This window comes from Manis javanica, chromosome X (genome assembly GCF_040802235.1).
Source record: "Manis javanica isolate MJ-LG chromosome X, MJ_LKY, whole genome shotgun sequence".
Lineage (NCBI taxonomy): Eukaryota > Metazoa > Chordata > Mammalia > Pholidota > Manidae > Manis > Manis javanica.
In genome coordinates, this window is record NC_133174.1 from 99,113,486 (window position 1) to 99,124,422 (window position 10,937).

General features: G+C 39.9%; 1 protein-coding gene across 7 annotated transcripts in view; it reads left to right on the top strand.

Annotated features, from left to right (window-relative positions):
- The window catches only part of LOC108395175 (NACHT, LRR and PYD domains-containing protein 12), a 45,499-nt gene extending 35,026 nt beyond the window's left edge, over window positions 1-10,473 (top strand). For all 7 annotated transcript variants that reach the window (XM_073227325.1, XM_017657247.3, XM_073227323.1 and 4 more), the window contains exons 6-13: window positions 288-458; window positions 574-744; window positions 2,419-2,598; window positions 3,254-3,424; window positions 3,534-3,704; window positions 4,009-4,179; window positions 4,299-4,469; window positions 8,416-10,473. In XM_073227325.1, coding sequence (XP_073083426.1) covers window positions 288-458; window positions 574-744; window positions 2,419-2,598; window positions 3,254-3,424; window positions 3,534-3,704; window positions 4,009-4,179; window positions 4,299-4,469; window positions 8,416-8,497 — 1,288 coding nt within the window. In that variant the 3' untranslated portion in view covers window positions 8,498-10,473. The remainder of the gene's footprint in view (window positions 1-287; window positions 459-573; window positions 745-2,418; window positions 2,599-3,253; window positions 3,425-3,533; window positions 3,705-4,008; window positions 4,180-4,298; window positions 4,470-8,415) is intronic.
- Window positions 10,474-10,937: the final 464 nt, after the last annotated feature.

Here is a 10,937-nt window from a genome sequence, read left to right on the forward strand (position 1 = left end):
AGACTAGGCTGAATTGTGCCACCTTTCTGTGTTCCCATGATTGATATATGCATACCCATTGCAGTACTTTTAACACTGTATTATAATCCATGATTTTCTGGGCATTCCTTGAGGACAGATTCTAGGTTTTAATTATTTCTGTGTTTTCAGCACCTAGCACAGTGACAAGCACCCAATAAATGTTGAATGGCTTGCAAGAACTCTTTACATTAATAAGGTGCAAACATGTACCTTCTAAGACAGTCCTGTTTTCTTTTCTTCTCTGAAATGTCTTTTTCTTCACACAGACTGATTTTCTGCCGCCTTACAGCTTCTTGTGGCAGGGACCTCTCCTTAATATTTGAAACCAACCGGTATCTGACAGATTTGGAATTTGTAAAAAATACCCTGGAAGATTCAGGAATGAAATTTCTGTGTGAAGGATTAAAACAGCCAAACTGTATTTTACAGACATTGAGGTAACTGATAGGAGGAGAATGTGTTGTTTCTGTTCATATAATTTTTTTGTCACTATCTCATGTGTAGGGGGAGAGCATGAATCGGGTAATGAGGCTATTCTTCTGTTCTCTGAAGGCTGTACCGATGCCTTATCTCTCCTGCTTCTTGTGAAGCACTAGCTGCTGTTCTCAGCACCAGTCAGTGGCTCACCAATCTGGAATTTCGTGAAACAAAACTAGAAGATTCAGCTTTTAAACTGCTCTGTGAAGGCTTGAAACATCCAAATTGCAAGTTACAGAAGCTCAAGTAAGTTGTATTGTTAGTTTCCACAATTCAAGAAAAATTTTAAAAATATGCAACTCAAGATGGATATTATATGATTAAAACAATTTTTGAGGAGTCATGGAGAAGAATAAAAGTAGCAGTCCCTAAAATTGTTCTTAGGTAACAAGTTTAGGAAGAGAATTTTCATTATAAGTGGCAATAACATCAATGACAATAATAATCCACAATTATTTAGCAATTTGTGCTAAGCATTGTGTATTTTAAATGCTTTGTATACATGATTTCCTTTAATGTTCACAACAGCTCTGAGAGGTTCGGATTATTATCCCCATTTTAGCACATGAAGAAATGGAACCCAAGGTCATAAGACTAAATAACATGTCAAAGGTACAATTCAGATGTGTGTGAGTTCAAAGTCCATGGTAATGACCTTCATAAAAAATGTATCATATGTATTAGTCAGGGTTCTTCAGGTAAACAGGCCAGTAAATAATTAGTTAGGATTATCCAGAGAAACAGAACCAATAAGATGTGTATAAATACAGAGACTTATTTTCAGCAATTGGCTCGTGAGGATTATGGCAGCTGTCAAGTTCATTATCTTCAGGGTAGGCTGGCAGGCTGGAGACACAGGGAAGAGCTGATGTTGTTGCAGTTTAAGTCCAAAGGCAGTCTGCTGGCAGAATTCCATCTTCTGGGGAGTTCAGTCTTTCTCTATTAAACATTTCAACTGATTGAATGAGGCTCACCCACATTATGAAGGGTAATTTACTCAAAGTCTACTGATTTAATCTCATCTAGAAGGGACCTTAATAGAAACATCTAGAACAATGTTTGACCAAATATCTGGGTACCATGACCTAGGTAACTTGACACATAAAATTAACCATCACAGCATGTACGTGGGGCTTTCAAAAGCAAAATCTCTTCAGCATTAAGGCTTTCTAAAATCCACTTTGAACCTCATTTTTTTTTTGCAAAATTCCTCTATTTAAAATTTCTAAATTGGGAAGATAAAGATACGTGTCCTTATGAACCCTCTTCAAGACTGAGTTTGGAGCCTGGTAACTCAAACGAAAATTGAAGACTCAAAGGTTGTAGTGTATATCATAGAAATTCTTGAAAGTGATGGAAGAAAAAGTTTGATGGGAAATGGTTCAAGGAATTGGACTACTTAATATGGAGAAACAAAGATTGAGAAGACAGGAAGGTCAGTAAAAACCGCTCTTTGTGCCAAAGAAGGAATATTATATGGATGATGGTGGTGGGCTGAATCTCTCTTAGGATAGAAAATTAATTGATAATGAACTTTGAGATAAGAGAAAAGAAAAGCTACTTTGACTATAAATTTTATTAAGGATGATTATAGCATTTTCCCCTGGAATTTGAAAGAAGATATGAGATAGAGTGCTAAATTCATGCAGGGAATTGAAATGAGATTGGATCATCTTGATACTTCCTCCCAGCCTTTTTCTTTTTGGGCACTCAGTATTTACTGAGTTCCAGTAGGTTATACAGTGTTGTAGGAGCAATGTACAAGTCTCTTCCATAGGGGAAAGGGGACTGTAACATATTCAAGATTGGCATTCTTTTATAGGTAGGCCTTTATTTACTCTGCTCCTAGGTATTGTGGGTAGTGGGTGAGTAGGATGATAAAGTGGCCAATTTTGTCTGTTCATCTTTTTTTCTCTTCAGGTTGTGTGCCAGCTTTCTCCCTGAAAGCTCAGAGACTGTTTGCAAGTACCTTGCCTCTGTTCTCATTTGCAATCCAAACCTCACTGAGTTGGACCTGAGTGAAAATCCCCTGAGGGACATAGGAGTGAAATATCTTTGTGAGGGTCTCAGACATTCCAACTGTAAAGTGGAGAAATTAGAGTAAGTTTCTAGAACTATCTGGCATCATCTTATGACTGTTTTACTTGTTGGTTGCCTGCTACATGTCAGGATCTATGCTTGGTGCTTGCCAGAAGTTACTTAACTTAATTCACTCCTTAAAATAATGATATGTGGTGGGTTTTCTTACCCCACCATACAGAGGAAACTAAGCATCAGGGGAAACGTGATTTGTCCAAGGTCAGAGTACTTAAAAAGTGGTATGGTAAGGTTGTAACTACAGAATCTGTCTCCAGATCTCATGCTTTTTCCAGTATACTACTGTCCTGTGTGTTTATGTACAAAGAATACCTACTATGCACCCAACACTGGGCTACATGTGGGTGGAGCTATCAGAAGGACTACAGGTGACAAGGCTGCCCTTAAGGACACACAGATACAAAACAATTGGAAAGGAACACAATTTAGTGTGTTGTCAGCACCCAACACTTTGGAATCATTCAGATATGCCAGCTGAGTCCAGAGAAAGGGAGGTCATAGGGGCTGGGGATCTCAGGAGGAGCCTCTGTGAAGGAGGTGGGCCAGGAGCTGGAACTTGAAGGATGGCTAGTACTTAGCTAAATGGGAAGGCTGGGAAAACATTCCCAGGAAGCTAAATGACAGCAGTGGCTGATTTTTCTTCTTTTTCTTGGTATAGCTTGAGCACATGTTACCTCACAGACGCTAGCTGTGTGGAACTGTCTTCTTTCTTGCAAGTGAGTCAGACTTTAAAAGAGCTGTTTGTATTTGCCAATGCCCTGGGGGACACAGGAGTACAGCATCTCTGTGCGGGTCTGCGGCATGCGAAGGGTGTAATCGAGAATCTTGTGTAAGTGTCTGCTTATCCTTGTCCTTCTCATGGGCCTTGACATTTGAGGTTCAGTGGGACCTCCCTGCTACCCTGGTTAACAGCCACCTTGATGTCCCCATCCCTCCAGGCTTTCCGAATGTTCCCTTTCTGCAGCTTGTTGTGAGTCCCTCACCCAAGTCCTAAGCTCCACCTGGAGCCTGACAAGGCTGCTTCTAATTAATAACAAAATTGAAGATTTGGGACTGAAATTGCTGTGTGAAGGATTAAAACAGCCTGGCTGTCAGTTAAAGGATCTGGCGTAAGTATCGTGGACTGTAGCCACAGGCAGAGTTTCCCAATGTTTGAGCAGCTCCCAAAATTAAATGAGTAGTTTTTGGCATGGTGATTTAATCTCCAAGGAAGCAATAAATGAAAATTCCCCCCAATTTAGGGGTAATAAAGCTTTCCCTGTCCACAATCTCTCCTTGGCCCTGGCGCAAGGAATTTTTTGTCACATGATACTCTGATTTTCTAATGTGTTTTTCTAGTGGGCAAACACAATTCCTAAAGTGACCCAGTGCAAATGAAACTATGCCAGCCTTCTCTACCTTACTTCCTGGCAGATTGTGGTCCTGTCACTTGACTGGAGAGTGTTGTCAGGATTTGTGTAATGCACTCTACACCAATGAACACCTGAGAGACCTCGACCTCAGTGATAATGCCCTGGGGGATGAAGGCATGCAGGTGCTGTGTGAAGGGCTGAAATACCCATCCTGCAAACTACAGACCTTGTGGTAAGTGCACAGAGACTCTTTGTCCACTGGGTTTTTGTTTCATGCTCTATATGAAATGGAGGGTCATTATAAAATTGGGGTAAAACTGATTTTTTTCTCTAATTTCCAACCCCTCATAGGTTAGCAGAGTGTCATCTCACAGATGCATGCTGTGGAGCCCTTGCCTCTGTCCTAAACAGAAATGAGAACCTAACATTGCTAGACTTAAGTGGAAATGACCTCAAGGATTTTGGAGTGCAGATGCTGTGTGATGCACTGATGCATCCAATATGTAAACTACAGACGTTCTAGTAAGTTACTATGATGGGGGAAGTGGGAGGGAAGAGTTCAGGACAGGCATGTTGAGTTTGATTATAGTGAAAAAGAAAAACAGGGCAGGCCATGCCTTCACAAAATTTCAGAGTAAGTGAAATTACTAATAGGCTTCTTCCTTGGACACAGGGGCAGGGAGAGAAGCAGAAAAGAGGCAGCATTAGATCTCATTGCTAAGAGAAGCAGCATAGTGTAGGAAAAAAGAGCATCACGTCTAGATTCTGCTAGGTCTCACTTAAATAGTAGAACTAGGATCTTCCAGCTCCATGACTGTACTTACTTAACCTCCCTGAACTTTTAGTGTCCTTGTCTGTAAAATGGAGCTAATGCTAGTATCTGATTATTTGTTGTTAGCATGGAGAGTGAATGAAGGGAGATGTTAATTATGAATTACCTAGTACAACACTTGGCATATAGGAGGTAATCTGTAAAGGTTAGACCCTTTCCCTTTCTTCTTCTAATACCTGTTAGAGGGCTTTATGTTTATATTTGAGTCTTCAAGACTCAAGGGGATGAAGTTAAGATGATGCAATTATAGGGAATGGAGGTCTTGACCTTTTCTGGTCAATGTCCGTCTGCCAGCTCAGCAGGCTGGCATGACACACAGTCATTCTTAATTAGGATACATCTATGCTCTGTTGGCAGCTCACCAGTGGCCAAATGGCCATTCATTTCTGGCATTCAGAATGAACACATAATGGAAAATAAAGTCTGAGTGCAAAAATTCTACATTACAAAGCCAATTTGATGGATTGAAGCATAAATTAAAATAAGATAAAGGCCTGATTGCAAGTTTGGCTGAAACAGAAGCTCATTCTCTACTAGCAAAGTGATATCTGTTAGTTTCAAATGTTTGCGAGTGTGGTGATTATTGCCCAGGAGGAGAGAATTATTCCTAACATAGTAAACCCTCAGGGCCTCTATGGTGTCTTTCTCAGAAAGAAGAGACTGAAATCTCTATTGTCAATAGAATGAAATAAACTCAATGATAAATCCCAATGTTTCTTTAAATATAGAGTAATTTAATGTGGTAGCACTCTATAGTGCATATGCTTTAGCAAAGGTCCTAAATGACAGCAAGGAGAAATTATTTTATGATGGCATTCCATTACCTGGGTTTTTTTTGTAAATTTTTGCACCATTTCCTGTTTCTCTCCCTCTTTGTTTTTTAACCAGTGTGTTACCATTGTGTTTTCAGGCCAACTTTCAAACCTTTATAATTTTGTCAATCAGCATGTTAATAGCAGTGTGCAGTTATAGCTTAGAATACAAAATAAAGGGCGCACCCACACAAAATAGACACTATTCACTAAGTACAAATAGATTTTGAATGCTAGAGGACATATAAGACAAATAACACTGATATCAATAGAAATATATACTTAACCCAAGTAAGGTGAGAGGAAATTATGGATCATTTCATGTGGTGGTAAGCTAGAGAAAAGGGGGTAAATCCAGGAGAGTGTTCTAAAAGGGGAAGTTTTTTCTGGAAATTGGAAAGGCTGAGGGAAGAAGGTTTTTTTGAAGAGCTGCTTGAGTGTGGGGTCTGAATCTTATCCCTAATTGCATTTTCCTTTGTAAACTTCCGGGCTCAGTGCTTTGCATATAGTAAATACATATAGGACATCAGTTAGTAATTTAGAGCATCTGAGGGCAAGGCAAGGAGACAGTTAATGATATGTTCAATAGAGACCAGGTGTCTAGGTATTAAGAAAGTCAAGGAGAAAAAAGACATTGTGGCCTCAGAGTGACAGAGCTCACCTTCATTCATTCCACAAGCACTTGCGAAATATCTGCTGTATGCTAGGCAAATGTCCCAGGTGCTGGGAGACAAGGATGAATAAAACAAAAGATATGATCGGTTTTTCAGGGGCTAGTGGTAGAGACAGGCACATAAGCTGATGAATACAATAGGTAATCATGAGGTCTTAAGGGAGTCATGCCAGGGGAGAACTCATCCAGCCCAAGAGGGTCAGGGAAAGCTTCTTGGAGGAAGGGCCACCTAAGTTGAAGCCAAGGCCTATAGCCGGGTAAAAGGGGGTAGGAATGGATAAGGGTGGTCCAGGCTCAGGAGATAGCATGGGCAAAGATATCCAGGCATTAAGCAGCATGATTTAAAATACTTGAAAAGTGAGCGTAAAGTGCAAGGCAGAATGCGTCAAGAAATTAGACTGAGTGGGTAGGAAAGGCCTTGTACGCCATGTGTGATTTAGTTAGACCTGTTAGAAGAATTCTGGGTACAAATTCAGTTGCTTCCTTTCACATATTCTAGTAGTAGTACATTTTGGGGCCTCTCCTCACCTTTCCTAAACTGGTCCCAAAGATGGAGCTGGTTTTGTTTCCAAAACCGGTTGGAGAATCAGTCTGCTCCTGGTGACTGGATGGTGGTCCCCTGGTTGGTCTGGATCCCTGTCAGTCCTGCAGTGCTACTATACTTGGGCTGCAGATATTTTAGGTTACAGATATCTTAGTTCACACCCAAACGTATAGCCACTGTTCTCTAAAGTACCTCATGTGTCAGGGTGACTGGGTCTAGAGGAGCTACTTGAATCAGCCACAGGTATAAATATGTGAAACTTGTCCTTGCCCATAAAGATAAAGGCCTCTGAGTTGAGTCAGGGATCCCACTTAAGCCTTCTTTTTTTTTTTCAAGATAATTTTATTTTATGGACCTTGATGCCTTTCCCAGGTACTTGGCCTTGGATTAAACCCCCTTAGCTTACCCTGATACATGTTCCTAATTCTAAATTTGGAAAGAAGGGGTTGAGAATAACTGGTCTTTTAACTCCCAGAAGACCTCTGGGCTTCCTAAGCATATTGGTTCACTCCTTCCCTAGCAGCTTTGCTAAGTCACTCAGAAATTCTAAAGGTCTTTTTACACTTCCATGGCATTAAATGCCTACTTACCCTGTAGTTGTACAACTAGTAGGGCTACTCATTTCACTTTGCTAGATAAAAATTAGCTTCTATCCATTGAAAACTAAAATCTATACCTCACTACAGTTGAAAGAGCTTGTTTGTAGTGAGTGAATTTTAATCAGGGTCACACATGTGGAGTTTGAAGTACCTGTAGGACATAGTGGGAAGTTTTCTTATAGGTAGACAGTTGGATATAGAAGTGTGCCCTGGAGGTGATTGCTGAAGCCATGACAATGGATGAGATCCTCTAGGGAGAATGAGAAGAAAAAAACCTCTGAAGAACATCTCTAGGGAATTAGCCCTGGCCCATACCAACTTTTAAGAGGTGAATATGGAAGGGAAATCCCATGGAGAAAACCAGGAAAGAAAGGTATCCTGGAAGCTATGGGAAAATTGAGTTTGAAAAAAGAAGTGCTCAACAGTTTCAAATGCAGAGGAGAGGCTCAAAAGGATGGGTACTGAAAAGTGCCCATTAGATTGAGCGATTAGGAGGCCATAGATGACTTTGTCAAAGGCTGTTTTAGTGGTGTGGTTGGGTAGAAACCAGATGTCAGTGACTTGAAGTGATGGGAGATAAAGAAGTAGAGAAGGAGTGGAGACTACTTTTTCAAGAAGTTTGTGTGAAGGAGAAGAGCTGTGGGGTCATAACTGAGTGTCGTTGTGGGACTGCAGGAAAGAGGGAATTGTTCTTTTTCATTTTTGCCTTCTTGTAGGCTGAACGAAGGAAGATGTTATAGATAACAGGAGCGGGAGCTAATGGACTAAAGGCGCAGGTCCTTGGACAAAGGCAAGGAGGGATAGGAGTGAGAGTCCATGAGGAAGATAAGCATTTTCTCTTTTGAGATCTAAGAAAAGTAGCTGGGGCTGAAGGAAGAGGTAGATGGCCAAATAGGTGAAGTAACTGAGTGGTATCATGGAGCAAGTATGAATGGGATTCTGATCCTTGATAATAGGAAAGCTATTTGTTGGCTTGACTTGACATAAGATTCTTTTCATTTTTCATAGCATTGACACGGATCATTTACACGAAGAGACATTCAGAAAGATGGAAGCTTTAAAAATGAGCAAGCCTGGAATCACCTGGTAGTTTCCAAGGAGAGCCCCCAAATCAGCTGCATATAGACCTAGCACCTCTTTAACAGTTGTGCAGTATTCTTGTTCTAACTAAACATGTTAACCTTTGATGAGGATGTTAGTGTGATAGCTGTCTCTTACACAGAACCATCTACTAAGTAGGATGTAAAAGGTGGAAGCACCTTAGTTCAAATGTCTTCAGCAATAGTGCTTATATTCTTATGTTATGTTTACTATGTTTTCACAATAACCCTTGAAGGTGGGAAGATGAGGCTCAGAGAGGTTGTGAGTAGCTCGAGGTTATATACAGTTCATTAATGGGAGAGTTAGGACTGGAATCCAGCCAGATTTCTCAAATTTCTCAATACCCAGACCAGGGCAGGGAAACAGTAGAAAAAAATACTTGTGAATAAGTCTATTTAAAAAAAATACTTGAAATGACTAAAGGACAAGAGGGTATACAAACACGTCTTATGGTGCTGATTTTGAGTAAAGCTACAGTTCACAAAAGAAAGAGAGGAATGTGTTGGATTAATAGGGAAAGGCTTCATGGAGGTGAGACTTGATGTGGACCTTTAGAGTGAGTACAGTTGAGATGGGGAGATACACTGGCCAGTGGCTGTAAGACTGAAGACAACAGGGCTGTGTTTGTGAGCAGCTCACCAAGAGCACCTTAGGGAGAGAGAAATGTTTGCTTTAGTTTCTTGAGCTGGGACAGTATCCATGTCCTAGTCCCCAGGCTCAGTTCCCTTTCTGAACTTTTAATATCTACCCCATGTGTGTGTTCTTGTTTGTGGATTCCTATGGCTGACTCACTTCTCATCCCTGACAGCATATTGTATATAGGCTAACATGGATCCTGCACAACCTCATGTTTCTATCTCTGCCCAGCTTCCATAAAACAACAGATAAGACAAATGGAGAAAGGAATGCGAAGCAAGGAAAATAGCACAAAGTCAGTGAAATCAGAGCGAATGTGGTGTGGGACCAACAGAAAAGTAGGCTGACCTGATTATAGTGTAGAGTTGTCTCTGAAAGCCACTTGACTAGCTGTGACCCTGAATAAGTCACTTGGATTCCTGGAGCCTAAGTTTTCTCATCTATAATAAAATGGGGATAAACTGACATTATCCTTGCAGGGCTGTTGTTCCCAATATGGTGCCTACCTCACAGTAGGTACTGATTAATGGTAGCTATTTGTATGAGTGTGTACCTATAACTCAGCTGTGTAGTCTTTGAGCTCCTAAATTTTCTTGCTGTGTGGTTAAGTGAACTGTGCATTTGAACTAAATGTGTGTGCTGAAGGCAGTGAGTCTAGTGGGAAAGAGACTTGCAGTGGGAAATTATTGCAAGCAAGAGGTTCACTTGATTCCTGTCCTCATCGATCATTGTCAGTTGTTCCCTGCTGCCTTAGGAGATGGCAACTCTCAGGCAGGAGACCAGGTCTGGCATGGGAAGAATAGTCAAGAAAGTAGTTTCTTTCTAGTTTTCTCAAGTTATTCTATCCCTTTTTTTATTTAACACTTATTTATTGAGCATTTATTGTCTGCTGGGTTTTGTGTTAAGTGTTGCCCTTTCAGAGATTAATATGCTTTTTCCTTTGCACTTACCCTGCCATGTTCTCTGACTGCCCTAATCCCTCTTCAGTCTGGTAAAGATACATGTTAAATGAAAAATTGCAGAACTGTGTGTGTGTGTGTACCTGTGTATCCTATTTGTGTACAAAAGGATAAATATGCATGTGTATGTATATATGTCCAAAATACTTACGTAATTATATATACAAGAAATTGCCAACATAATTTGTCTCCAGCAAGAGGAATTTGGCAACAATGGGCAATGGGAGAAGAGGAAAAGATCATTTTCATCTATAGCCCTCTATTCTACTTGATGTTTTTTTACTATGTGCATGTATTACTTTTATAAATTAGTGAACTTCATGTTAAAAATAAAATTCATTCATACCAAGGAGTTATTTTTCTTCTTTTAAAACATGACAATTTAGAAGAAAATACAGAGCAGGCATTTGTAAGCATGACATAAAAACCCAAAAGAAAAGAATGAAAGATTTAATAAGCTCTAAATTAAAAATCTCTTTATTAAAAAACCCTTCATAAATAAAATTGAAAGATTAGTGATAAACTAGAAGAACCTATTTGGCATACTTTAAAGGCTAATAGCCATAATACAAATAAATCACTGTGAAAAACAAAACATGGAGGACTTCTAATTCTAGCAGTGATGAAGTAACAGTGAGTGAATTACTCTCCCATGTTAAGGACTCAAAAAATGGGCAAAGTATATGAAATGACAATTTCCAGACGTTGGATAAAAGACAGAGTTGGAACAAATAAAGACAAATATCAAGATGGTAGCTTTGAACACAACCATATCAATAGTATTAAGGTTAATTGTCTCATAGCAACCCAATTAAAAGACTGAGATTGGTAGAA